The sequence below is a fragment of the Heloderma suspectum genome, chromosome 3 (genome assembly GCF_057233095.1).
Source record: "Heloderma suspectum isolate Gila_16-S chromosome 3, 16-S_ref, whole genome shotgun sequence".
Taxonomy (NCBI): domain Eukaryota; kingdom Metazoa; phylum Chordata; class Lepidosauria; order Squamata; family Helodermatidae; genus Heloderma; species Heloderma suspectum.
Window position 1 is genome coordinate 329809691 of NC_139460.1, and position 27895 is coordinate 329837585.

Consider the following 27895-nt stretch of genomic DNA (forward strand, 5'->3'; position numbering starts at 1 on the left):
CCTTCCTAGTTGATAATATCCCCAGTGCGTGGCTGTTATCATGTATGACTTAATGCCCTTGTGACCCTCTGGATTTACACTGCCCTGTTTTGACCTAAGAACCTGTACCGTCAGCTATTTGCCACTATACATCCGGGCACAGATGTTTCCCAGAATGTTAAGGATCAGAACTAGGTTTGGATGTTCAGAGATATTTGCCACAGTATAGATGCAATGTTGGAAATAATGACTTTAATTTGAAATAGAAATCCAGCACATCTCAGCCTAGTGGGGAAGACATCTGCTGCCCAGGGGCTGCTAACTGTGGGTGGGCTGCTTCGAGGCCTCCTCTGCCCTCTGTTCTTCTTATGGTTCTTTATCTTTGAACCGAACATGGACCCCCTGCAGATAGAGGTGTGTAGACAATCCCAAGGCCCTAGGCAGACCAAGCATCTGACTTGGTCCAAGGCAGCTTCCTAGTTCCTTCTTCTCCTGGATGCTCTTGGCTCTGGCTCAGTTCAGCAATGGTGAGGAGAGCAGCAGCCCAGAGAACTCCATTTGATGCAGAGTCCTGGCAGATGCCTGCAGATGCCACCCACGGATGCCAGACAGTCCTGCTGGGGAGACTGAGGACTGGCTTTCCTGCTGCCCAAGCACCCTCAGAGCTTCTCTTTCCTGCGCTTCACATCCACCAGCTTCACGGGCCCAGACGGCATGTCTAGAGAGTGCGTGGCTTTGTAAAGCGCGTACGCAAACCTTGCCAAGGCAGTTGTACAGCAGATTTCAACACAAAGCATGGACAGATACATCAGGAGAGACAGCTTGCAGTACCGGTAGTTGGAACTTAGTGAGAAACCCCAGGCCAGGGGCTGGGATAGGAGTGAAGGAACGCTAATTGGGTGGCTGGTCCCAGAACTTTCGGGTGATGTCCTCGCCGCACTGATGGCTGATGAGCAGAATGTGCTGGTGGCTGCAGCTTGAGGGGTTGCACCTGTACCAGCAACAGACATCAGTGTCTGTGTCATGGTAGAAGTGGAAGCTGTGGGTGACCTAGAGGGTGTCGTGACTTCTTGCTTGGTTGTTGGTTCTGCAGTAGAGGAGCCAGGGTTACATTCGCCCAGAGCGCTGGTGATGTAGAGGCCCTTCACAGTGCTTGCTGGGGGGGCAGATGCCCCCAAGGAAGACAGCTTCTCTGCAGGGACGATCTCAAGCGTTGGGGATGGTGTTGCGAGGCATGTTTTGCTGGCTGTGGTGCTGATTGCGTGTGCTGGGCCGGACGTTCCCAGGCTGCTTGTGGGTGTATCAGAAGCTGCTGTGGATGTCTCAATAGTGGTGAAGATTTGAGTGGTTGTGGCTGAGCTGACACCAGACATAGAGGTGAGAGATATCTCAGTGGTGATGTCGGGGGTAGTAGCGGCAGTCCTGGTACTGGTGAATTCAGAGGCTGTTGTTTGAAAACTCATGGCTGTAGTGATTTGGGAGGTCGTGGATGGAATCTCAGTGGAGGTCAGGTCTATTTGGGGGGTTGCGGTTGTGATAGATTTAGAGGACGTGCTTGAAATCGTGGTGGTGGTTTCAGCACTTGGCCTTGTGGTCTGGGGGCTTGTAATTGGAGTCTTAGTGGTGGTGGGAGCTCGCAAGGATGTCTTGCTGCTGCTCATGATCTTCAAGGCTTTGGTGGGACCCTCAGTGCTGCTGGTGATTTTGAAGGCTGGGGCTGTAATCCTAGTAGCGATGGGCTCATGGGTGGTGGTGGTTGTAACATCAGCAGTGGTGAACATTTCACTGGCTGAGGGAAGTGTTGTGGTTATTCTTCCTGTGACAGCAGATGGAAAAGTGGACATGGGCAGCTGTGTGCTTTCAAAGGTGGCTGAAATGGGTGTGGTTGTTAAGCAGATCAATTGGTCTTCTGTCAGCGATCTGACCACTTTCCCAGCCAGACCAACAGGGCTTCTACATTTTACCTTAGTGTCATCCTTCACTCTTTTGGAATTAACTTTCATCCACTGGTGAAGATAGAGAAGACGACAGTCACACCGCCATGGATTATCACCAAGATATACCAAGGAGAGATTTCCATAGGTGTCGAACAGACCCACAGGGATGCTCTCTAGTTGGTTCCCCTGGAGTTTCAGGGTTGTCAGTTTTGGAAAAGAATGCAGCACCAGGCTCTTCAGCGAAGACAGCTTGTTCTTGCTCAGGTCCAGCTCTTGGAGCTGAGGCATCTCTGCCAACAGCTGGCCAGGGAGCACTTTCAGCTGGTTGGAAGCCAGCTCTAGATGCTTCATTTTCCTCAGGCCATGGAATATCTTATCTGGGAGAGCCTCAATCAGGTTATTGCCTAGAAAAAGCTTCTCCAGGCTGGTCAGATTCCGTAGCAAATTGAGTGGCAGGGTTCGGATCCTGTTCTTCCTGAGGTTGAGCTCTGTCAGGTCTTGCTGGCTGTCTAGACTCCCCTCTGCGAGGCTGCTGATCTCGTTCTGATACAACCGAAGAGTTTTCAGCTGAGTCACTTGCTTGAAGACCTCCTTCGAGATGCCTGAAATCTTGTTTTCGGCCAGGTGTAACAAGGTCAGTTTGGGAAGTCCATCAAAGACACCTTCAGGAAGAGCAGGGATTCTATTCAAATGTAGATAAAGCTCCTTCAAGTTCCCAAGACTGTTGAAGAGTCCTTTCTCGATGCCTTTGATACCAGAACCCCGCAAGTTCAGTTTGCACAAATGAGACAGACTCCGGAAGCTGCCCACAGGGAGGCTGCTTAACTCTGCGCTCGATATTTCCAGCTCCTCCAGATTCCCTAAGCTATCAAATGCTCCCGCCTCAATGGTTCTGATCTTGTTGTTAATGAAATCAATTTTCACCAGTTGGGGCATGTTTTGGAAGGCCCTCTCTTTGATTTCAACAAGGCTGGTTTCCACAAAGAACATTTCAGTAATGATGGGATCTACTGACTTTGGAATCTCTGTGACATCTCTGGTTTTTGTGTAGACATCCTGGTAGGGCTTGGGGCAGTCGGGACCCCCTGTGCTGCTGCAGGACTTCTCCCCTTTGCCACTTTCAAAGAGAAGGACGAGGAGGAGGACAGCACTGCTGGGCAACATGCTGGAAGAAACCAACCACAGTCACTTAGCCTTCGCCCAAACAGTGCCTGCACAGAATAAACCACTCTGCAGCTGGGGCAGCAGCAGCACTGCTATGCTCAGTGTCTATCCTGTTGGTTAATTTATTTCCTTGCTGGTCTTTTACTTTTACTTTTAAAGCATCCAGTACCCAAAATTCTCTGGGCAGCGTACAGCACATCAAAAACATAAAATACAAACAGTAAAATGAAAAATAAAAACAGCACAGAATAAAACCAGCAGCAAAGAACAAAACCTTCCAGCACATAGGCCAAATGAAAACCAGCAGCAGAATAAAGTACTAAAGGCACTAAAAACAGTTCTTAAAATGCCTGGGAGAATAAAAAGAACTTCACCTAGCACCGGAAAGACCATATTGCAGGCGCTAGGCGAGCCTCTTGGGGGTGAGTATTCCACAGGTGGGGTACCACCATGGCAAAGAGCCTCTCCTTAGTAGCCATCTGGCTCACCTCATTTGTGGGGGGTACCTGGAGGAAGGTCTCTTAATGTCTGGGTGCGTAAATATCAGACGCGTCGTTCATTTGTGCTTCCTCTCAATCGACTGTTTTTGTCCATTCTGGACAAATGTGGCATGACAGCACATCATCCACATATCTCAGGCTGCAGCCCTTTGCACCCTGACCTTGGAGATGGCTACACTGAACACAGTAGGGCTTACTTCAGAGTAAACACGCATAGGGTTGCAGCTATCAGTCTGTAAATGCCACATGATTTCCTCTGGATCTTTGTTGTTGTTTATTCGGTCAGTCGCTTCCGACTCTTTGTGACTTCATGGACCAGCCCACGCCAGAGCTTCCACTCGGCCGTCGCCACCCCCAGCTCCCCCAAGGTCGAGTCCGTCACCTCCGGAATATCATCCATCCACCTTGCCCTTGGTCAGCCTCTCGTCCTTTGGCCTTCCACTTTCCCCAGCATCAGCATCTTCTCCAGGGTCTCCTGTCTTCTCATGATGTGGCCAAAGTACTTCAGTTTTGCCTTTCATATCCTTCCCTCCAGTGAGCAGTCTGGCTTGATTTCCTGGAGTATGGACTGGTTTGATCTTCTTGCAGTCCAAGGCACTCTCAGAATTTTCCTCCAGCACCACAGTTCAAAAGCATCAATCTTCTCTCGCTCAGCCTTCCTTATGGTCCAGCTCTCGCAGCCATAGGTTACTACGGGGAATACCATTGCCTTAACTATGCGGACCTTTGTTGTCAGTGTGATGTCTCTGCTCTTAACTATTTTATCAAGATTGGTCATTGCTCTCCTCCCAAGAAGTAAATGTCTTCTGATTTCCTGGCTGCAGTCAGCGTCTGCAGTCATCTTTGCGCCTAGAAAGACAAAGTCTGTCACTGCCTCCACGTTTTCTCCCTCTGGTTTGCCAGTTATCAATCAACCTGGTTGCCATAATCTTGGTTTTTTTGAGGTTTAACTGCAACCCAGATTTTGCACTTTCTTCTTTCACCTTCGTCATGAGGTTCCTCAGCTCCTCCTCGCTTTGAGCCATCAAAGTGAAAGCAATCTGCATAGCGGAGATTGTTAATGTTTCTTCCAGCAATTTTAACTCCAGCCTTGGCTTCATCAAGCCCAGCACGTGGCATGATGTGTTCTGCGTACAGGTTGAATAGTAGGGTGAGAGTATACAACCCTGCCGTACTCCTTTCCCCATCTTAAACCAGTCCGTTGTTCCGTGGTCTGTTCTCACCGTTGCTACTTGGTCGTTATACAGATTCCTCAGGAGGCAGACAAGATGACTTGGTATCCCCATACCACCAAGAACTTGCCACAATTTGTGATGATCCACACAGTCAAAGGCTTTAGAATAGTCAATAAAACAGAAATAGATGTTTTTCTGAAACTCCCTGGCTTTCTCCATTATCCAGCAGATATTGGCAATTTGGTCTCTAGTTCCTCCGCCTTTTCGAAACCCAGCTTGTACATCTGGCAATTCTCGTTCCATGAATTGCTGGAGTCTACCTTGCAAGATCTTGAGCATTACCTTACTGGCATGTGAAATAAGTGCCACTGTTCGATAGTTTGAACATTCTTTGGTGCTTCCCTTTTTTGGTATGGGGATATAAATTGATTTTTCCCAATCTGTTGGCCATTCTTATGTTTTCCAAATTTGCTGGCATATGGCATGTATCACCTTGACAGCATCATCTTGCAGGATTTTAAACAGTTCAGCTGGGATACCGTCGTCTCCTGCTGCCTTGTTATTAGCAATGCTTCTTAAGGCCCATTCAACCTCCTTCTTCAGGATGTCTGGCTCTATCTGACTGACCACACTGTCAAATCTATCCCCAATATTATTATCCTTCCTATACAGATCTTCCGTATATTCTTGCCACCTTTTCTTGATTTCTTCTGCTTCTGTTAGGTCCTTGCCATCTTTGTTTTTGATCATACCCATTTTTGCCTGGAATTTACCGATGTTTCTAATTTTCTGGAAGAGGTCTCTTGTCCTTCCTATTCTATTATCTTCTTCCGCTTCCGCGCATTGCTTGTTTAAAAATAATTCCTTATCTCTTCTGGCTCACCTCTGGAATTTTGCATTTAGTTGGGCATATCTCCCCCTATCACTGTTGCCTTTTGCTTTCCTTCTTTCTTGAGCTACTTCCAGCGTCTCAGCAGACAGCCATCTTGCCTTCTTGGTTTTCTTTTTCTTTGGGACGTTTTTTGTTGCCGCCTCCTGAACAATGTTGCGAACTTCTGTCCACAGTTCTTCCGGGACCCTAGCTACTAAATCTAGTCCCATAAATCTATTCTTCACCTCCACTGCATATTCATGAGGAATATTAGTGAGCTCATATCTAACTGATCTGTGGGTCTTCCCTATTCTCTTTAGTCTGATTCTAAATTGTGCAATAAGAAGTTTGTGATCTGAGCTACAATCAGCTCCAGGTCTTATTTTTACTGACTGCACAGATGTCCGCCACCTTTGGCTACAAAGGATGTAGTCAATCTGATTTCCGTGTCGACCATCTGGTGAAGTCCATGTATAAAGTCGTCTCTTAGGTTGTTGGAATAGAGTGTTTGTTATGCACAGTGAGTTGTCTTGGCAAAATTCTATCAGCCTATGTCCTGCTTCATTTTGTTCTCCCAGACCATGCTGCCTGTAATTCCAGGTGTCGTTTGACTACCCACCTTAGCATTCCAGTCTCCTGTAATGAAAGTAACATTTTTTGGGGGCTATGATCAGCGTGTTCTCTTGGAAAACTCGATTAGCCTTTGTCCTGCTTCATTTTGTACACCATTTTGTACACCATTTTGTACATTTTGTACACCATTTTGTACATTTTTGTACACCAAGGCCATGCTTGCCTGTTATCCCGGTGATTTCTTGACTTCCTACTTTAGCATTCCAATCCCCTATGATGAAAAGGACATCTTCTTTTGGTGTTAGTTCTAGAAGGTGTTGTAGGTCTTCATAAAACTGATCAACCTCAGGTTCTTGGGCCTCAGTAGTTGGGGCATAGACTTATAGAATCATAGAATCATAGAATAGTAGGGTTGGAAGGGGCCTACAAGGCCTTCAAGTCCAACCCCCTGCTCAATGCAGGAATCCAAGTCAGAGCATCCCTGACAGATGGCTGTCCAGCCTCGTCTTGAAGGCCTCCAGTGTGGGAGAGCCCACCACCTCCCCAGGTAATTGGTTCCATTGTCGTATTGCTCTGACACTCAGGAAGTTTTTCCTGATGTTCAGCTGGAATCTGGCTTCCTGTCACTTGAGCCCATTATTTCGTGTCCTGCACTCTGGGATGATCAAGAAGAGATCCTGGCCTTCCTCTCTGGGACAACCTTTCAAGGACTTGAAGAGTGCTATCATATCTCCCCTCAGTCTTCTCTTCTCAAGGCTAAACATGCCCAGTTCTTTCAGTCTCTCTTCATAGGGCTTTGTTTCCAGTCCCCTGATCATCTTTCTTGCCCTCCTCTGAACCCTCTCCAGTTTGTCTGCATCCTTCTTAAAGTGTGGTGCCTAGAACTGGACACAGTACTCCAGATGAGGCCTAACCAGTGCTGAGTAGAGGGGAACTAGTCCTTCCCGGGATTTGGAAGCTATGCTTCTATTAATGCAACCCAAAATAGCATTTGCCTTTTTTGCAGCCACATCACATTGTTGGCTCATATTCAGCTTGTGATCGACAACAATTCCAAGATCCTTCTTTTTTTGGCGTGCTATCCAGTAGGTGCTGCAGATCCTCATAGAACTGATCTACTTCTGCTTCTTCAGCATCTGTAGTTGGGGCATATATTTGGATCACTGTGATGTAAAATGGCTTACCCTGAATTCGAATTGAGATCATTCTGTCATTTTTTGGATTGTATCCAAGCACTGCTTTAGCCACTTTATTATTAATTATGAAGGCTACTCCATTTCTTCTGTGGTCCTCTTGTCCACAGTAGTAGATCTGGTGGTCATTTGATGTGAAGTGGCCCATTCCAGTCCATTTCAGTTCACTGACACCCAAAATGTCTATATTTAATCTTGACATCTCCCCAATAACCACATCCAGTTTGCCCTGGCTCATAGATCTTGCATTCCTGGTTTCTATGGTGTATTGATCTTTAGAACATCGGATTCATCATTTACCACCAGCACCATCAGCTGCTAGCCATCTTTTCGGCTTTGAGCTAGCTGCATCATCACATCTGGGGCTAGTTGAACTTATCCTCTGTTCCTCCCCAGTAGACTTTTGACCATCTTCCGACCTGGGAGTCCCATCTTCTGATGGTATACCGACATATCTCTGGTTGTACTGATCCATTTAGTTTTCATGGCAAGAATACTGGGGTGGGTTGCCGTTTCCTTCCCCAGGGATCGTATTTAGTCTGACCTCTCTGCCATGACCTTCCTGTCTTGGGTGTCCCTTCATGGTTTAGCTCATGACGTCATTGAGGTGCTCAAGCTCCAGCACCACAACAAGGTAACGATCTCCTTTGCTGAGGTAACAATCTCCTTTGGATCTTTAACTCATATTTTATTACTGATTTATTAATTTTTATGTTCTTTAAAAGGTTAGCATTTGTAGAGGAGTGCAGTGCTATGCGACCACAAAGACTACATAGTTAAGACTCTGTGACAACCTTGAAAGGTTGTCACAGAGAGGAAGGCCAGGATCTCTTCTTGATCATCCCAGAGTGCAGGACACGGAATAATGGGCTCAAGTTGCAGGAGGCCAGATTCCGGCTGAACATCAGGAAAAATATCCTGACTGTCAGAGCAATACGACAATGGAACCAATGACCTGGGGAGGTGGTGGGCTCTCCCACACTGGAGGCATTCAAGACGAGGCTGGACAGCCACCTGTCGGGGATGCTCTGACTTGGATTCCTGAATTGAGCAGGGGGCTGGACTTGATGGCCTTGTAGGTCCCTTCCACGCTACTATTCTATGATTCTATGACCCATAAATGTAAAAACATACTTTGGGAAGGTATATATATACACACACACACACACGCACACTTGTTCCTTGTAACCATCCTATAATCCCTTTTTCTAATGTAACTCTTGTTCCCATGTTGTTCTCTCAAGAACATTGGAGGGCATACGCCTGAGGTGAACTGTGGGGAAGGATTCAATACCTTGCTGGGAACCCGTTCATGTGAGGGAAATAACCATTAGCCAGTGTTTAGTTACTTACATGAGATCTATGCTAGATGAAAGAGACACTCATTGCCTAGTACCAGGCAGGGAGCACTCTGCACATGTTCAGGGGTATTCTTTGCACCTTTACAGACTTGGCTTTGAAAGCAAGGCCTACCTTTGGCTCACCTTTCCTTAGATCTCACCAAAGCCTTTAATTTTACTGTACTGACAGAGAAGTTCTAGGATTTAAGGACTCTCCTTTTTCAGTCCTTTAAACTTAATCTTAGATCAGGGGTCTCCGACTTTTGGGGGTCATTGGGCATATTTGACAATGGTTAAAAATGTCATGGGTATGACCACAAAATGCCTGCTCTGTGTGCATGAGGACTTGGCTACTCACAAAATGGCTGCCATGGGGTGTGGCCAGTCACCAAATATTGGGAGTGCCAACACACTTTCCCCCTATCCCTGTGCATGTTTTCAGATACCCAGGGAGAGAAAAGGCACTTCCATAAAACAGAAAAGGAGAGAAACATGCAGAAAGAGGGAGCACAGGGAGAGGGAGAGTGCCCCCCGCCCGCAAATCGATGAATTGCTCCATTCACTTGCATGGGGGACAGCAAGAGGTTGGGGGGCGCCCTGGCATGTCGCCCCGGGGCAAAGTGGCGCGTGTGGGGGCTGTGTGGGGAAACCAGTCTTAGATGCTGGGGGATACGGTAAGGACAGAGGCTGGAGAGTGATTATTCCTTGGCATGTGCTGAGGGGCTCCTGGGCCTTCATGGAACTGCGCTGAAGCACTCTCGCTCGCAGCGGCTGGTGGGAAACAGAGTCCTCCTCCTGGCCTTGACGACAGTTGGACTAGGGTCAGGCATTTCCCCAGTCAGCCACAAAGCTCGCAGGGCGACCCTGGTCCAGCCACTCTCTCTCAGCCTAACCTACCTCATAGGGGTGTCGTGAGATTTACGGGGGGGGGGGGCTTCCTTATGTGGAGGACAGGTGGGATAAAAATGGAGCTGGAGTTTCATGTTTCAAAATGAAGCCACCAACCTTCAAATTCCCCAGTGCAAACAGAATCATAGAATCATAGAATAGTAGGTTTGGAAGGGGCCTACAAGGCCATCGAGTCCAACCCCCTGCTCAATGCAGGAATCCAAGTCAGAGCATCCCTGGCAGGTGGCTGTCCAGCCTCGTCTTGAACGCCTCCAGTGTGGGACAGCCCACTACTTATGTAGAGTTTTTATTGGAATACTTGTAAAAATTTAAAGATAATAGCATGTAGTTCTCTTACATTGTTTAAATTTAACGGGGGGGGGGGACAAGGTACTGAAAACTGTTGATACACTAATTTATTTTAGCAACCCTAAGAACTGTGCTTGGATACAATCCAAAAAACCATAGAATGATCTCAATTCAAATTCAGGCTAAGACATTTAACATCACAGTGATCCAAATATACGCCCCAACCACAGATGCTGAAGAAGCAGAAGTAGATCAGTTCTATGAGAATCTGCAGCACCTACTGGATAGTACGCCCCCCAAAAATGTTACTTTCATTACAGGAGACTGGAATGCTAAGGTGGGTAGTCAAACGACACCTGGAATTACAGGCAAGCATGGTCTGGGAGAACAAAATGAAGCAGGACACAGGCTGATAGAATTTTGCCAAGACAACTCACTGTGCATAACAAACACTCTCTCCCAACAACCTAAGAGACGACTTTATACCTGGACTTCACCAGATGGTCGACACCGAAATCAGATTGACTACATCCTTTGTAGCCAAAGGTGGCGGACATCTGTGCAGTTGGTAAAAACAAGACCTGGAGCTGATTGTAGTTCAGATCACAAACTTCTTATTGCACAATTTAGAATCAGACTAAAGAGAATAGGGAAGACCCACAGATCAGTTAGATATGAGCTCACTAATATTCCTCATGAATATGCAGTGGAGGTGAAGAATAGATTTATGGGACTAGATTTAGTAGATAGGGTCCTGGAAGAACTATGGACAGAAGTTCGCAACATTGTTCAGGAGGCGGCAACAAAAAACGTCCCAAAGAAAAAGAAAACCAAGAAGGCAAGATGGCTGTCTGCTGAGACGCTGGAAGTAGCTCAAGAAAGAAGGAAAGCAAAAGGCAACAGCGATAGGGGGAGAAATGCCCAACTAAATGCAAAATTCCAGAGGTTAGCCAGAAGAGATAAGGAATTAATTTTAAACAAGCAATGCGTGGAAGCGGAAGAAGATAATAGAATAGGAAGGACAAGAGACCTCTTCCAGAAAATTAGAAACATCGGTAAATTCCAGGCAAAAATGGGTATGATCAAAAACAAAGATGGCAAGGACCTAACAGAAGCAGAAGAGATCAAGAAAAGGTGGCAAGAATATACGGAAGATCTGTATAGGAAGGATAATAATATTGGGGATAGATTTGACAGTGTGGTCAGTCAGATAGAGCCAGACATCCTGAAGAAGGAGGTTGAATGGGCCTTAAGAAGCATTGCTAATAACAAGGCAGCAGGAGACGACGGTATCCCAGCTGAACTGTTTAAAATCTTGCAAGATGATGCTGTCAAGGTGATGCATGTCATATGCCAGCAAATTTGGAGAACACAAGAATGGCCACCAGATTGGCAAAAATCAACTTATATCCCCATACCAAAAAAGGGAAACACTAAAGAATGTTCAAAGTATCGAACAGTGGCACTTATTTCACATGCCAGTAAGGTAATGCTCAAGATCTTGCAAGGTAGACTCCAGCAATTCATGGAACGGGAATTGCCAGATGTACAAGCTGGGTTTCGAAAAGGCAGAGGAACTAGAGACCAAATTGCCAATACCTGCTGGATAATGGAGAAAGCCAGGGAGTTTCAGAAAAACATCTATTTCTTTTTTATTGACTACTCTAAAGCCTTTGACTGTGTGGATCATAACAAATTGTGGCAAGTTCTTGGTGGTATGGGGATACCAAATCATCTTGTCTGCCTCCTGAGGAATCTGTATAACGACCAAGTAGCAACGGTGGGAACAGACCACGGAACAACGGACTGGTTTAAGATGGGGAAAGGAGTACGGCAGGGTTGTATACTCTCACCCTACTATTCAACCTGTACGCAAAACACATTATGCCACATGCTGGGCTTGATGAAGCCAAGGCTGGAGTTAAAATTGCTGGAAGAAACATTAACAATCTCCGCTATGCAGATCGCTTTCACTTTGATGGCTGAAAGCGAGGAGGAGCTGAGGAACCTTAAGACGAAGGTGAAAGAAGAAAGTGCAAAATCTGGGTTGCAGTTAAACCTCAAAAAAACCAAGATTATGGCAACCAGGTTGATTGATAACTGGCAAACCAGAGGGAGAAAACGTGGAGGCAGTGACAGACTTTGTCTTTCTAGGCGCAAAGATGACTGCAGACGCTGACTGCAGCCAGGAAATCAGAAGACGTTTACTTCTTGGGAGGAGAGCAATGACAAATCTTGATAAAATAGTTAAGAGCAGAGACATCACACTGACAACAAAGGTCCGCATAGTTAAGGCAATGGTATTCCCCGTAGTAACCTATGGCTGCGAGAGCTGGACCATAAGGAAGGCTGAGCGAAGGAAGATTGATGCGTTTGAACTGTGGTGCTGGAGGAAAATTCTGAGAGTGCCTTGGACTGCAAGAAGATCAAACCAGTCCATACTCCAGGAAATCAAGCCAGACTGCTCACTGGAGGGAAGGATATGAAAGGCAAAACTGAAGTACTTTGGCCACATCATGAGAAGACAGGATACCCTGGGGAAGATGCTGATGCCAGGGAAAGTGGAAGGCAAAAGGAAGAGAGGCCGACCAAGGGCAAGATGGATGGATGATATTCTGGAGGTGACAGACTCGACCTTGGGGAGCTGGGGGTGGCAACAGCCGAGTGGAAGCTCTGGCGTGGGCTGGTCCATAAAGTCACGAAGAGTCGGAAGCGACTGAGTGAATAAACAACAACAAGAACTGTGCATGATATGCTGACAACCAGGCTTCTCTTTCCACAGAGTTCAGCACCCTTCCGCTAAGGTTGCTGGGGCACCTTCAGTTTTGCTCTACTAATTAGTTCCATTCACTCTGAGACATACCTGTATTTCAGTGGCAGATAAGTATTCTCTCACGCAGGTTGGCTAGGGGCAATCACCAGAAAAAACATTAATTACAACTTTGAAATGGCCCAGCTGCCTAATGTTGCATTTGCAACCTGCATCCATTCATCGTTACTAACGAACTTGTGAAATGGAAAATAAAGCACTGGACAGTATTCCGGCGCATAGCACTGGAAGCGACGACGCCCCCCCGCCGCCGCTTCAGCTGGCTCCACGTTACCAAATGGGTCGCCCTGAGCGCACAGGCTCCAGCCAAGCTCCTTCCAGCTGGAGCGCCCTCTCCTGACATGCCCCCGACCGGCACAGGGGGCTACGAAGCTCTCAGGTGCCCAGCAAGGAAGCCGACCGGCCGGGGCCTGGCCCTGTTGGTCCTGTGGCCCAGAGAAGGAGCGGGCGTGCCTCTGGGCCACAGACCTGGCCTGGCGACAGCAACGGGCCGATGCGGAGAGGTGTGCTGGAGAAGGAGAGGGCCTGTTTCTGGAAATCCCAGGAAGCCTTTCAGGGTGAGCTTCCCTCACCTGCTCCGTCCCGGCGAGTTTGCTGCACCGGAGGAGCCCAGAGCAGGCTGCCGCAGACCGAGGCGCCTCTCCGGCCTTATCTTCGGGAGGCACCCATGCCTGGGCGGGGGCTGGGAGCCGGCCAGGGAGCTGCCGCGTGCGTGTGCGTCGCCCGGCCCGGCAGGTCTGCCGGGCGAGATAACCGGCGGGTGCGGGGCGCCGCTCCGGCCCAGGCAGGCGCGAGCGCTGAGAAAGGCGGAGCGCTGCAGTCGCCCTGCCCCGCGCGGGCGCCGCGCTTCAAAAGCGGGCTTGGCCCCGTTCTGCCGCGCCGACATGCCCGCCCCGAGCCGTCTGCACGCAGGCCGTGTCCTGCGCTCTCTGCCGGGGCGCCAGTTCTTCACCCGGGAGCTCTCCCACGAGCAGAGCCGAGCCCGGCGCCAAGGACGGCCGCCTGGGCCGGAGAGAGGAGCCCGCTGCACCGGCGGAAGGGCTGCTCAGTGCTCAGCCCGGCGGGGGCACAGCACAGAAGCTCCCCGGATGACGCGGAGCCGGCAGACGGGCCGCGCCTGCCCCTGGAAAGACGGCCAGGGCCCCCAGCCGGGGACTGGGCCTCCCATGCGCCCACGCAGCGGGGGCCACATTCTTCATTTCTTGCGTGGGTTTTAAGCCACCGCTTGGGGCAGATGATCCTCCCACGGGGGGCGGCAGTAGTCAGCAAGGCCACATCCGAAGGTCCCACAAAAGCAACAGCATTAAAATATGAGAAAATAATAAGGTCACACAGAGAAACAAAACAGCCCATCCACCCACAAATCAGATAAGACGACAAGGCGATGAAACCAGCGGCAGCAAATAAGAACTGCGCAATAGCAGCAGCAGATAAAATAAAGCACCACAGACCATTCAGAATCACCATCCCTGAGCATTGGATATGCTGGCTAGGGCTGAGGAGTCCAACCACATCTGGAGGCCACCTGTCACCCACCTCGACATCGTTCCTGGCGCTGGATGTGCCGCCGGTGTTTGTGAGGGGGGAGAGAGAAGAGGGGCGGCACCACCTCAGTGCACAGCCTCAGCCTGCCCCTGTGCGCAGACGCCCCGCCCTTCCGCTTGGGGCTGGTGGCGGAGCCCCGTGCGTGCAGGGGCTCCTCGCTCTGCTTCCTGCAAGGCAAAAGCTCTCACTATTGTGGAGACATTTCCTGGAGGTGGAAAAGAGAGCAACCCCTGTGTGCGGAGGACACCGCTGCCTGCTCTGTGTGTGAATGTGGGGGGGGGGGGAGAAGAAAGTTAGCGCAGCACAGCTTAGACCGGACGCAGCATCCCCAGGCGGCAGAGGGGAGGCGGGGGGTGGCGCAGCGCGGACACTTTGCGCCAAGCGTCCCGCTCCCTCCTCGGCTGTCCTGGGTGGGATGACCTGTCCTGGCAGCCAGCCGCTGGAGTGGGGCTCGGCGACGGGGTCTGCATCTGGAGCTGCCTCGTCGGGTTCTGGGGCGGGCCGCGGGGCCACGCGCTCCAGTGTGTCCCTAGCTGTGTTCTGGGGCCAGGCAGTTCTGCGCAAAGGGCCCTCCCCCCTGCCTCGCCGCACCGGCAGCCCCTTCCGCGGGGCAGACAGGCGGCCAGGCAGGGAGAGCCGCAGGCCACGCCGGAGGCCCAGTGGCGTCCCGCGGCGCAGCGCTTATATCCTGCGCCGCGCCGCTGAGCTGCCTGTGCTCTGTCATGGCCATGCGGGTAAGGCAGCTGTCGACATGGGGGGCTCTTTCTTCATCGCTACCTCTTCCATTGAAGTCAGTGGGAGGGAAATGCTTCGCGCCAAGTCCGGGGCCGACGTAAGGTTGCCCCAACCACGGGGGGGGGGGCTATGGATTGAGCGGGTGCAGCGGGGGGGCGGCATGGCCTGCAGGCCGGATTAGCCCATGCGGCCTCCCCGCCCCTGCCCCCGCCCTGGAGGGAACGGTGAGGGCCAGCTCAGTCGGCTTCCTCGGGGGCGCCGCCGTCCTCACGGCATTTCAGGCGCCTGGGAGCAGAGGTCCCTGGAGGCTCTGCCCTGACGGGGAAGGGAGGGGCACGCCCGAGGCAGCCCCCGCTTCGCGGCTCCTGGGGAGCCTGCCTGGAAGTAGCGCTTCCCAGAGACCCCGCGCGCCCCGGGGGTCTGTGTGGCTCCGCCCACGTTGGTCTCTGGCCGCGCCCACGGCTGGCCCAGGGGGCTTCCCAGGCAGCGATCCTTCCGGCTGAAATGGCCCCTCTTTGGGGCATAGGATAACCAGGGGTTAGTGGGCGCCTCCCCCTTTCGGCCGTCCCACCGGCAGGGGAGCCACGGCCGGCCGGCACTCGGCCCGCGCCTCCCTCGCGGCAGCGGCGTGTCTCCACTTCCACGCGCGGAGCAGGGCTTTCGCCATGCCCTAAAGCAGCTCCGCCAGGGGGATCTCGAGTGCCCCCCGAGAGGCCCCCTCCAGCAGCCTGGGCTTCGTGGCCGTCGAGGCACGCCAAAGAACGGCGCCCTTCCCTCTCAGAGCCGGCACTCTGGAACCGGCTCAGCGTTAGGTCCTTGCCCGGCACGGGGGGGGTCTGTTTCAAAGCCCCCCTCCCCGAAGCTCCTGCTCAGCTCCAGCCTTTCATCAGCCATATTTATTCATTCATTCCATGTTTCAGTTTTCTATCTGGCCCTTCCTCGAAGGAGCAGCGTAGAAAGGAGCGGCAGGGCCGGTTCCTTTGCAACGTTGTCCAACTCCAGGTAAATAAATAGATGCTGTGCATTGTCTAGAGCAGCCCTCCCCTGCCTGGTGCCTCCCAGACATTCCGGACTTCAGCACCCCTCACCTTCTGCCAGCATGGCCAATGGTGAGGAATGCTGGGCATTGTAGTCCAAAACAGCTGGAGGGCACCAGGCTGGGGGAAGGCTGCTCAGTGCACATCTGTTGGCTGAAGGAAATGCAGAGTGCAGCAGGCTGGTGACAGGAGCAATGACAGAGGGAGTGTCACGGTGTATTCCCTAAAATGTTTCGAATGAGATTTAAACTGTGAATGAGGCAAATTCTAATATATTTTTGCAGTATACTTTATTGTCAGTGGACTTTGCCATTGTCTTGGTTGTAGATCTCACATTTTACATTCATTTCTTTAATGTCCTCTGCTTTAAGCCAGGTGCTTTTCATCGTTTTGGGACAGCCCGATGGTGGTGGCGGCTCCACCCCTCAATCTCCTCCAGGAGGTGGCACTCTTGCAACACATCCCCCCCACCCCCAAGCACAGGGATGGGCGGATTCCCTACCTGCCGGTCCATGGGGAATCCGCCCGCAGGAAGGAGGCGATCCATTCCTCCCCCCAGAATCCCCTTCGACTGGCTCCGCTCTGCAGCGATTCTGTGGCGCCGCCGGCTGGGTCTGAAGTGCCAGTGATATGGCTGCCATGCCGTATCGCTGGCTGAAGGGGACTGACTGCGGACGCAAATGGCATCCAGGACGCCATTTGCGTCCCTGTTTTACGTGACAGGCTGTGCAAATATTTGCATAGCCTATCACGTGAATAAAAAGCAGGGCCACAAATGGTGTCCAGGACACCATTTGCGGCCATAACGGTCTTAGTTTACGCTAAATGCAGCCATTTACGGCTGCATTTATCTCAAACTAAGACCTTTACGGCCGCAAATGGCATCCTGGACACCATTTGCGTCTGCAGTCAGTCCCCTTCAGCCAGCATGGCAGCCGTATCACTGGCAATCCGGAGCTGGAGGATCCAGCTGAAGAGGATCCTGCGGGGAGGTGGAGGTAAGTGTCCCATTCCGCCACAGACTCTGGGGGGCTGAATTCTTTAGAATCCGGCCTCATTGGAGTCCATGGAGGAATTCTCCGCCATCCCTACGCAAGCAGCAGCCACATCTGATGCTCTGCAGCACCGCTCAAGTTCCAGGACCTCACTTGGGCCATAAGATGTACGCACTTCTGTATGAGAATGACTATGCTGAGTATGCAGCCTGCTGTATTTATACTATTATTGAGCACCAGCCGATGCCTGAGCGGGCCCTAGAGCGGGGGTTGGCAATCCTTTTTAGTCCAGGGCAGGTCTGGCAATTTGAGAAACTGTCCTGGGCACCACCACCAAATGGCTGCCTTGGGAGGCGTGGCAAAGGACAAACAAGCTGCCTGAAAGAGTGAGTCCAAGGCAGAGGCAAGGTCAGAGCCCCAACACACAAAACAACTTACTTGAACCCCCAGTTTCCAGAAAGCGATTTCACAGCAATCCCAATGGCCGGTAAGAAAATGTATTGCTTTTTTAAAAAAGTGGGCTGAGTAGGGCACCTTGGCGACTGGCAAGAAAGGTGTTGGGGGCCCACCTGCCCCGGCCCTGCAGGAGAGGGTCCAGCAGTGGACAAGACAGGAGCTTCCACACGGACGTGCAGCTTTGCGGTCCCCCTCACCAAGCCATGGGAAACGCAAGGTCTTAGGGTGCCTTTACAATAATCCCCGTATCTGCAGATGCTAAGATTAAGGGGTGCAGAACCAGCACACAGACAGCACCAGTCCACCAGCAATTCCAGGCCAGTCCTCCAAGTTCAGAAACAGCTCTTGGCACAGCCAGAAGCTCTTACTAGCCAGCTTTTTCAGATCCACCCACCCAGCTGGGTCCCACGCATACCGGGGTGGGGAATTAGGCAGCATACTTCGGGGGCTCAGAGCAAAGGGTTTTCTAGCTGCTGCAGCTCACTGTCCACCAAAGACGATTGATTGTTCCACAGGAATGACCAGGCCACAGGAAAGTCTAGATTGGTGAGGGGGGGGGGACAGGGCTTCTCTCCACTTTGCACAAGAGAACAGCGTGCCGACACACAAACTTACAATGCCTTTTGACATGCAACATGCTTTGCAAATCTTTGGTATGTTTGTCCTTACAGCAGCCCTGCGAGGTAGGCCTCCATCATGCTAAGGCTGAGAGAGCATGCCATGCCACCAGGCGCAGCGGAGGTGGGCTGGGGTCAACCTTCTCTCCCTCCGGCATGGGCGCTGCTTGGCCGCTGAAAGCACAGCTTGCTCAGGGGCTTTACTTGGGTGCTGGGGCTGTGGTCACAGGCGGGCCGGCCTCTCCTCCTTGCAGTGGCTCATCATCGGTCTCGATGTCCACAGTTATCCGGACTCGTGCTGCCCCACAGGCGGAGCCCAGGGTCCAGTTCCGGCTGAAGCGTTGCCCTGGCCTGGGCAAGGCCCACCCTCGAGGGAGGCACAGGCTGAGCTGGTGGCAGTCCTCCGAGTCGCACATGAGCTGGATGGCCCCTGCCGGGTCCTCGTAAGTGCACTGGGGCTGGGCGCCCAGCTGTCCCGAGGGATCCTGGGCCTCCGCCCGGCATCGACTGGCTCCGGGCTCCGGGCGGCAGAGGAGCTGCTCTGCCTGGAGGCTGGGCAGGCTCCACCCCTTCAAGTGGGCCGGGCTCCAGCAGAAGGCCTGGGCATTGCCGGGCACCTCCGAGTAGCGGAGCCACTCAGTCAGGTGCGCCAGGTGGCAGTCGCAGGCCCAGGGGTTACCCTGCAGCGCCACGTTGAAGAGGACCTCACAGGAGTCAAAGACCCCCTCCGGCAGGCTCTGCAGCTGGTTGTGCGCAAGGTCCAGGGCTTCCAAGCTGGACAGGTGGGCAAAGGCCTCCCCGGGGAGGGCGCTGAGGTTGTTGTGGCTCAGCTGCAGCCTGCTGAGGGCCGGCAAGCCCCGCAAGAGCCCGGCGGGCAAGCAGTGGAGGCGGTTGTGCGACAGCACCAGGCGGGTCAAGTTGCAGAGGTGGCCAAAGAGCCCCTCCGGGATCGTCTGGAGCTGGTTGTGGGCCGCAGAGAGCTCCAGGAGCTGGGGGGTGCCCCGGAAGAGGCCATCGGGCAGCTCCGCCAGCTGGTTGCCGTCCAGGTTCAGGAAGGCCAAGCTGCGCAGGGCGGCGAAGGCGGAGGGCTGCAGGTGCGCCAAGGCGTTGTGCTGAAGGTGGAGCCGCCTCAAGCGGGGGAGCGGGGAGAAGAGGTCAGCAGGCAGCTCCGCCAAGGCGTTGCCCTCAAGGAAGAGCTCCTCGAGCCTGCCCAGCGACAGGAAGAGGCGGGCCGGGAGGCCGGGCAGGCGGTTGTCGCTCAGCCTCAGCACCCGCAGGAGCTGCAGCGGCTCGAAGACCGTCCCGGGCAGCTCGGAAAGGCGGTTCTGGGCCAAGGAGAGTGCCTCCAAGCGGGCCAGCGGGCGGAACAGGTCGAGGGGCAGTGACTCCAGCCGGTCCCCTTGGAGGTGCAGCGCCGCGAGGCCCGGGGTGTGGGCGAAGAGCCCGGCCTCCAGGCCGCCCAGGGGGCTGAAGTTGACAGAGAGCTTGGCGAGGCTGGCCAAGCCGAGGAGGCTGCCGGCTGTCAGGGCGCTCAGCTGGCTGCCGGAGATCTCCAGCTCCTGCAGGTTTGGCAGCCCCTCGAAGGTGCCCTCGCCCAGGGACAGGAGGGGGCTGCCGAGGAAGAGCAGCCTGCGGAGGGTGCTGCTCTGGGCGAAGGCCCGGCGGGGGATGGCGCCCAGAGACGTCTCCACGAAGAGCAGCTGGGTGGCACTGGGAGGGATCCCCTCGGGGACGTCCTGCAGAGACTCATCGGCGCAGAAGACAGTCGTGTTCCCGAAGCACTGGCACGGCGGCGGGCAGGCCTGGGCCGGGCCGCCCTGCTGGGCCGCGGCAAAGAGGCACAGCAGCAGCAGGCGGTGCCCCCCGGCCGCCCAGCTGCCCTGGGGGAAAGGCATGCGAGTGTCAGCACCGGAGCCCTTTGGCGGCAAGGCGGCGTGGGGCACGCCCCGGGCGGCGCTTCGGGAAACGCACTGGGGCGAGTTTGGCGCAGCCCAAGCTGGCGGTGTGTTGGGGCGGGACCATCTACGGCGGCGCCCTGCTTCCTGCAGCAGCCAGCCAGGTGTCTCTGCGAAGCCCCCCCCCCGCCCCCGCCCGCAGGGCTGGCGGGCAAGAGCTTGCGCTTCTGAGCCTGGAGGTTCCTTTGATCTACCCGGGCTAAAAGCCACTGCTGGGCCGCCCCCCCCCCCCGAATTTGTCAAATCTTTGGCCGTCTCCACATCTTGTGGCAGAGAGTTCCGCAACTTAAGGATGTGCTGCCTTGCGTGAGGAAGTAATTTCTTTTGCCTCCCTACACCTAACTGCGAATCAATTTCATTGGGTGACCCATTCGTATCTTTATAAACCATCGACACCATTCTTCAGCCACAAAGGGGCCACTTGGCTGCCAGGGGGATGAATCCCGCGTGTGCGCGCGTGGACATGAACACGCATGGGGATGCGCCACTGCACTGCTGGCAAAGGCACGGGTGCGGGGGAGAATCCGTTTTTTACAGATTGTCTGGAAAAGCCCTCAGCTGCCATTAGAGATGGGGGACATTTCCACACCACAGAAAAGGCCCCGGAGCTTCCGTTGCGGAAATGTGCCTCAATACTGGGCAGAGAACAATCAAGTGAATGCCCCCCTCCACCCTCGCCTCCCACTGAGCAATGCCCAGGATGACCCCCTTCCAGGAGAGGTGGCAGCCCTCTCCCACTCCCGGCGCCTGGCGCAGCCAGCGCTGACGCACGGAGGGCTTCTCCCTGCGGAGCCCTTGTCTGGATCCCCGCCCCCTGTTCAGAGGGTGCAAGTGCGTAGTCAGCGCGGACGGCCCCGGGGCCCCGTCGCCCTCGCGCAGCCTCCTCGGCCCACCCTCCTTTGTGCCCCAGTGACACGCGTTTCGCGCAGCATGCTACGGGGGGAGCCCGCCTTAAGGATGGCCCGCCCCAGCCCCCGGGGCAGGCGCGGCTCGGCCTCCACGCCCGCTGGGCCCGCCGGGGCGCTTACCCGCTGTGCGGCTGGGCCCCCGAGAGGAGCCATGCTGCGCTCCCCCCGCACGCCGAGAGGCCCCTCGTCCGGAGGTGTTTACTGACCAAGGGCCGGAGTCACTGACCGGCCGAGCTCGACTGACTGGCGGGCCGCGCTTCTGGGAGGCCACGTCCCCGAGGTTCCGGGCGAGGGCGGGGCGGGGCGGGCGCCGGCCCCTCAGCAAGCGAGCTCTGCGCCCCGGCGGGAGGCACGTGCCCTTGCCTCGGGAGGGGAGGCCTGTTGCTGGGGCACCGGCGGGGAGCACGGAAGCCCCAGCGCCGCCCCCCCGGCCGGGCGGGCGGGCAGCAGCGTCTCGCCTCCCGCCGAGGGCGACTCGGCTTCAGCGCGCCTCCCGCTGGCCCTTCGCGGGCGGGGTCTGCGCGCCGGGGGCTGGACTTGGCGCAGCCAGAGCCCTCTGGAGCGCGCTCGCGGCGGCGAGTCCGGCACAGCGGAAGCCGCCTCGGCCGGGGGGGCCTCCCCAGACCCCCGGCGATGCCGCCGGGGACCGAGCCTGGGGCCCTCCGCGTGCCGAGCAGGGGCTCCGCCACGGGCCGCCCCCGTGGCGGCGGGGAGGAGCCCCTTCTCCGGCCTGCTCGGCGCTGCTGCGCCTCCCCCGCTTTCAGGGCGCGACCCCGAGCTCAGCGGCGAAAGAGGCGGGGGAGTCCGGCCCCGCCTTCGCCGCGCCGCTCGCGGCCGCGCGAGCCTCCGCCGGTGTCTTGCTGCGCGCGAGAGCCCCGAGCGCGCCCGGCTGTTCTCCTGGGGGGGCGCTCCGGCCCCGGCCGCGCCGCGCCTCCGCCACTTCGAGAGCCGGCGACGGGGCGGGCACCCAGCACCCGAGGGCGCGCTCGCCCCCGTTTCGCGGGAAGGCGTTAGGGGCGCGGCCGCGTGGTCGTCCGTCCCTTCCCTGACGGCCCGGCGCAGGGAACGGGCGTCTTCGCCGCTGCCGCCCACGGGGCTGGCGTTGCCCTTGAACTCCCCAGCACGAGCCCGAGGGCGCGGGCGGGGCGGGGCGGGGCGGTGTTGCCCCGGGGCGGGCGGCCTGCACCGCCGCCCCGCCCCGCCCTGCCAGCGCCTCACGCCAGCGAGGCCTTGCGCGGCCCCAGCGCCCCCTTGCTGCAGGGGGCGACGCCGCGGACGTCGCCGTGCGCCCCTGCCCCCTCAGCGCGACTGCCCGCGACCCCCGCGGCCTGCCTCTGGCCGAGCAGAGCCGCGGGGCGCGCGCAGCCAAGAGGAAGGGCGGCCGCTGACGGCTCCCGCAGATTTACGGGTCTCGGGACTAAAGCAGCCGCTACTTTAAAAACGGAACGCGCAGCAGGCCCCCGCCGTTTCTTCTGACCTTGAAGTAAGCATGTGGGGCCCTGGTCCGGATTGGGTCCACCCCGCGTGGGCGGTGGAGGCTTAACCCTTTGCAGCCAGCTGCACCCCCCCTAGATTCCTCCTCCTCGCGGGGCTAAAACGGGGGGATCCTCTGTTGGCGCCACTTCCTCGCTCACTTCAAGGTGGAAAGGAGGCGAGGGTCAGCCGCACGCCACATTTTGGCGCCCTGCGTCTGGTTTTAGCCCTTAGAAAACAGAGCCATTTTTCGCCCACGCCTGAGGGCAGGATGGGAAGGGCTGCGTGCCGGGGCGGCCAAGGCTCGCGCTTGGGCTGTTCTTGGGTGGAAGCGGGGGGGGGGGGGCACCGCTACTGGCCTTTCGCGGCTGCACTAACACCCTGAATTTCCTGGCCATGGGCTCAATGGGGGTCCAGAAAGGGCCCCCGGGGGGGAGATCGTGAGGTTAAGAGATAACTGCACCTCCCCCACCCAATTCTCCATAATCATCCCCCACACACACACACACACAAAACACGTGGCTAGAGCTAAGACGGCAGCAACAGGTTTTAATAGGCCCTGGCATTCAAACAACAGAGCAACTTTTGAAGAGACTCCTCCATTTGCAGCCCATTTCCGAGGAAAGTGATCCTCCCGAATGGATCCAAGCGCGTGTTTTTTCTGCAGAGGAAAGCAAAATGTCGAGTGAAGAGCTCGTGTGGCGATGCGAGGCAGGCTGGGAGAAGCCAGGCTCACCCACGGAGGGGGGGGCGGAGGGCCGCCGCCCGCCTGGCAGGTGGAGAGGGCCGGGCACTCCCGCGGGCGACAGCGGGGAACTGCCCAGAAGCCCTTGCCAGCTTTGTGCTACTGGTGTGGCGAGCGGATTGCAAGGCTGCCACGCGCCTTGCACATGAGGGAAGGTCCCGGGGGGGGGGGGGGCACAAGCAAAACCTACATGCCAAGGTTTGTCACCAAAGAAGTAGGGGAAAAACTCAACTTCCAAATTTAGAAACCTACAAATTAGGGCATAATGTGACGGTGAGCCCCCTCCTCCCGCTTTCCACCTCAAGCCTGTAACCCAGGCAAACCCTCCGTGGCTTGAACATCGGCCACTGCCCCCACCCCCGCCGCCTGGCTATTTGCACTGTTCCCCTGATGAAGAGTTCTGGAGAGCGCCAAAGGTTGTCCAGCATTCTGTGGGCTTTGAGTTGACTTAATAGAAGGATTATGGTGATACAGATTTTGGGAATTTTCTTTTGGCCAACATGGCTGCCTTCGCTTTTTCAGATATATCGTATTGCAAAGTTTACTTCTCGGCATGGGGAACTTTTGAAACTGTGTTAACAGCACTGACAGGGCTTGTGTCCAGGAAGGCCGCGTTCACATGTACAATTCCTCCTGTGTAGCAAGCCCCCCCCCCCCGTGACTCTGGCCAGATGCGTAAGTATGCTGAGTGATGCGCTGGCCTGTGCAGAGCCGCCAGTGGGATGAAGCCCAAGCGGCTGGGAGGATTTCAAGCCCCCGCCTGCAAACCCCTAGACCGGGGCTGGAGGGCGGGGCGTGGGGCTCCTCTCAACTTTCCCGCCCCCCTGGACGCCCCCTTGTTCAGGCGCGGGCAGGCCAGCGGGGAAAGGCCCCTCCCAGCACGCCTCTCCAGGCCGCCCGCCCGCAGCAGGGCAGCCGCCTTGCCAGAATGCCAGGCGAGGGGGCAGAAGAGGCTGCTGGGCAGTCATCTCCTCACGCTCCACCGAAGGGCCTTGTGAATAACGCCAAGGGGAGGCTGAGTAGCCCCCCCCCCCGCCAGATGCTCTTGGCCTTGGGCACGCAGGCAAGGCAACGCCCACTGTGCCCGCGATCGGGAGATCCGTGGGCAAAGCCCCCTCCCCAAGGGCCAGCCCCGGGAAGCGCCTCTCACCCAGGCCAGAGGCCGCTACGTAGCCTGGGCGGAGGGGCTCTGGGCCTGCTCTCTAGGGCCCCGTTTGCCTTCCCAGCAGGAGCCTTTGGCTACAAGGAGAATACCCCCCACCCCCCTGCTTCCATCCTGGGCTCCCTCCGGTCTTCTCTGCCTGTGGCCACGCGCCATCTGTGGCACGCAAAGCCCAGGAGCCTCGCCCAGTCTCTGTGACCCCGCCTGTGGCTCGCCTCAGCCGCAGTGGAGTGCCCCACAAAGGGCAGCCACAGGGCCTTCATGTCACAGGAGGGGCACGAGGGCTCCTCAGGCAAGCTGCCTCTCCGCCCCCTTGCCCTTATGCCCCACAAGCAGGCACAGCTCCTGCACAGGCACGCTTCTGGAGGCAACTAGCCTCTGGAAAAGGATGAAGGAGCCCCTGCCCCCCCCCCCCCAGCCTGGGGGACTCCGCTGGAGGCACAGAGAGAGGCACAGCTCCCTGGCAGAGTGTGACCCACATGTGCCTCATGCCAGGAGGAGAGGTGCGGGTGGGAGGCCCGGCAGGTGCCCATAGAATCCTGGAGGCTGCCTTGTGAGGAGGGTGTGGCTGAGAAAGGGGCGCAAAACAGATTTGTCTCCCCGCCCCCCCGCCCTGCCCATGTCTCAGACTGGTGTGCAGCTCTCCTGAGCTCCGTTTATGCTTTGCGGTGAGCTGGGCTCCTCCTCCGGTGGCCGTAGAGGGCCAGCGCAACCAGGGCCAGGAGCAGCAAGGCACAGCCCACCACAATGCAGGTGACCACCACCCCGGTCTGGGTGCGTGTCAGGCCCCAGATCCCCCCCTCTGCGTGGCCAGTTCCAGGGTCCAGAAGGTCGGTGGCTGCCCCCGGGAATTCCTGCGTGGGCTCTGCACTGCCGGGCTCGTTGTCCAGAGGGGGGCGCTGGCCGCGCGTGGGCAGCAGCGTCCCTGGGCGCTGGTCCTGGGCAGGGAGCTCCGTCTGGCCGGAGGTGGCCATCGGCCCATCAGTGGCCTCCGGAGCCTCCAAGCCCAGCTGCCCATCGTCCAGCTCCATGATGGGCTGCCCCTGCACTGCCAGAGGCAGGGTGCACAGGGGCCGGCTGCTGCCCAGGCGGGCCCGGTTCTCCTGCAGCCACCTCTTCAGCGCCAGAAGCCTGGCGTCGCAGCGCCAGGGGTTGTCGTGCAGGCTGACCTCGTGCAGGTGGGGCAGGTGGTTGAGGAGGCCTGCAGGGAGGCTCTCCAGGGAGTTGTTCTGCAGCTGGACAGTCACCAGGCTGGGCGTCTTCTGGAAGAGGCCCACCGGCAAGGCACTGAGCCGGTTGTTCTGCAAGGAGACGTTCTGCAGCTTGGCAAGGCCGTGGAAGGTCTCGCTGTCCAGGGTGTGGAGCTCGTTGGTGTGCAGGGAGATCTCCAGGAGCTCCGCCAGCCCAGCCAAGGCCGAGGGAGAGACGGAGCGCAGCTGGTTCCTGCTCAGGACGAGGAGCTGCAGCTCCGTCAGATTGCCAAAGACCCGGTCGGGCACGGTGGCCAGCTGGTTGTCATAGAGCCACAGTTCCCTCAGCATGGGCATGGGCCCAAAGGTGCCAGGGCGCAGCTCCTGCAGGGCGTTCCCAAAGAGGGACAGCCGAGAGAGCTCAGGCAGGTCGAGCAGGAGGCCTTCCGGCAGAGCCTCCATGCCGTTGTTGGAGAGGTACAGCTTCTGCAGCCTGCGGTTGGCTGAGAAGAGCCCAGCCGGGAGCCGGCGGATCTGGTTCTGGTGCAGGCCCAGTTCCTGCAGCTCGGAGAGGGTGTTGAAGGCTCCGGGCGGCACCTCGGTGAGCCGGTTCTCGTACAGCCGCAGCACCTGGAGGTGACACAGCTGTGCGAAGAGCCGGGGCGGGAGGCGGGAGAGGTGGTTCTTGGCCAGGTTGAGCTTGGCAAGGGCCGCCAGCTGGTCGAAGGCCCCCGGCGGGATGGCCTGCAGGCTGTTGCCGTGGAGCTGGAGCTCCCGGAGGCTGCTCAGCGGGGTGAAGTGGGCTGGATGGATGCGGACGAGCTGGTTGCCCGACAGCAGGAGCGACTCCAGCTTGCCCAGGCCCTGGAAGGCCTCCAGAGGCAGCTCCTGGATCCTGTTGCTGGACATGCTGAGGTAGCGCAGGGAGCCCAGGTGGCGGAAGGCGCCGGGGCTGATGTGGGCCAGGCTGTTCTTCTCCATCCGCAGGGCGATGAGCGTGGAGGCGTTCCCGAAGGCGGCGGCGCCCAGCTCCGTGATGCGCGTGCTGAGGACCTGCAGGCTCATCATGGCGTGGCTGGGCAAGGGGGCCGGCATCTCTGTGATCCTGGGGCCGGAGCACTCCACCTGGGCGGACCTGGGGCAGGAGCACCCCTCTGGGCACTGGCCGCCAGCCAGACCGAGGAGCCAGCCGCACAGGAGTAGGAGGGGAGCACAGCCGCGCAGCGCCATGGGGCCTGCAGGCAAGCAAACAGTGAGCATGAAGCGCAGCAGCAGAAGCCACCGCCGGGCTTCCCCAGGCAGCATCCCAAGGGTGGACACCCCTCCCTCCCGCAGTCATATTGGAGGAGCCTCCCAGGGGGACGTGGAGCCTCAGGCATGCCGGGTTCTCCTGCAGAGGCATGATGCAGAGCGAGAAGGAGAGGGCAGGGATGGCGGGGGGCTGGGCACCAGCAAAGCAGGGCTGTTTCTCCAAACCAGGAGGCCTTAACCCATGCTTGATCCCTGGCCGGGAGAGCAACGCAGCCCCAGGCCCTTCTCTTTGGGGGAGCGGGGGGGCTTCATCCTGCACCAGAAGGGGAAAGCAAAGCAAGAACCCCAGAAAGAAAGCATTGGCACTCAGCCCCTTTCCCTGCTTGAATCTCTACTTTTTGCACTCCCTGCAGCCTTGTATCTAGCATGCGCGCGCACACACACACACAGCCCACCAGGGTGTGGCTGGGGCGCAGCTAGCAGCCCACAAATGCATTGAGGGGGCAGGCCAGCGGCCATGGTCTTCCCTTTTCCGACAGAGGCTCTGTGCCTTCCATTTTTGTGAACCGCCCAGAGAGCTCCAGCTATTGGGCGGTACAGAAATTAAACACACAAACTGGTGCATGGCAGGCAGAAATCAAGTGGAGCAGATTTCATTGACATGAGGCAGTGTCACAGAACAGTTGTGTCTGTTGAGATTCTGCCTGCCACGCCATGCCCCTACCAGAGGAAAAAGCAGCGGCCACCCCCTGCCTTGCTCTCTGAGTTTAGCCCCTCTCCAAAGGCAGACCCCAAAGAAGCTGAGGAGGGGTTTAAGGCCACCCCCACTCCTAAACTTCCCTGAGCTAGCCTTCATTGCCATCCTTCGTGCCTTCTCTCCATGCCTTTGTTCCGTGCGCACGAACACACACACTGTGGCCATATCCACAAGCAGGGCATGAAGGCAGCACCCCCCACTCTTATTTTGCCTGCCTGCCAGCCGCTGCTCTTCAGTGGCCTGCAGCTGCTACTGACCACGGGGCTCCACATCACGCCCTCTCCTCCTCCGTCACAGCCACAAAGGCCTC

The 27895-nt window shown here is 56.5% G+C and overlaps 5 protein-coding genes across 10 annotated transcripts in view; 1 reads left to right on the plus strand and 4 right to left on the minus strand.

The window, feature by feature from the left end:
• Nucleotides 1-209: 209 nt before the first annotated feature.
• LOC146351807 (uncharacterized) lies at nt 210-14471 on the minus strand. 5 transcript variants are annotated; one of them, XM_084847855.1, is made up of 3 exons: nt 14296-14471; nt 12793-12834; nt 210-3081 (listed from the first exon to the last, which is right to left on the minus strand). In XM_084847855.1, exon 3 carries the CDS (start codon nt 3078-3080, stop codon nt 639-641), a length of 2442 nt encoding a protein of 813 aa, XP_084703981.1. In that variant the 5' UTR covers nt 3081; nt 12793-12834; nt 14296-14471; the 3' UTR covers nt 210-638. The 5 variants fall into 5 exon arrangements, with proteins under 5 accessions (XP_084703981.1, XP_084703980.1, XP_084703982.1 ...); XM_084847854.1 differs by having other exon boundaries at nt 14211-14471; XM_084847856.1 differs by lacking the exon at nt 14296-14471 and adding an exon at nt 13332-13551.
• A 1878-nt stretch (nt 14472-16349) lies between these two features.
• On the minus strand, nt 16350-21519 carry CPN2 (carboxypeptidase N subunit 2). Of its 2 annotated transcripts, none has more exons than XR_014789682.1 (2): nt 17035-20582; nt 16350-16740 (listed from the first exon to the last, which is right to left on the minus strand). XR_014789682.1 is itself a non-coding variant. In XM_084847857.1 (2 exons), the coding sequence occupies exons 1-2, from the start codon at nt 21158-21160 to the stop codon at nt 18345-18347; spliced, it is 1713 nt and encodes a 570-aa protein (XP_084703983.1). In that variant the 5' UTR covers nt 21161-21519; the 3' UTR covers nt 16350-18344. The 2 variants fall into 2 exon arrangements, 1 of the variants encoding a protein (XP_084703983.1); XM_084847857.1 differs by adding an exon at nt 21128-21519 and having other exon boundaries at nt 16350-20024.
• On the plus strand, nt 21159-23900 carry LOC146351809 (uncharacterized). Its single transcript, XM_084845742.1, has 3 exons — nt 21159-21163; nt 21218-22490; nt 23748-23900. The coding sequence occupies exons 1-2, from the start codon at nt 21159-21161 to the stop codon at nt 22443-22445; spliced, it is 1233 nt and encodes a 410-aa protein (XP_084701868.1). The 3' UTR covers nt 22446-22490; nt 23748-23900.
• ATP13A3 (ATPase 13A3) overlaps nt 22842-27895 on the minus strand; it is a 132852-nt gene continuing 127798 nt past the window's right edge. Inside the window, exon 33 of the mRNA XM_084847833.1 lies at nt 22842-23141. Coding sequence (XP_084703959.1) covers nt 22854-23141 — 288 coding nt within the window. The 3' untranslated portion in view covers nt 22842-22853. The remainder of the gene's footprint in view (nt 23142-27895) is intronic.
• LOC146351811 (uncharacterized) lies at nt 23755-26807 on the minus strand. The gene has a single exon (XM_084847858.1). It carries the CDS (start codon nt 26805-26807, stop codon nt 25044-25046), a length of 1764 nt encoding a protein of 587 aa, XP_084703984.1. The 3' UTR covers nt 23755-25043.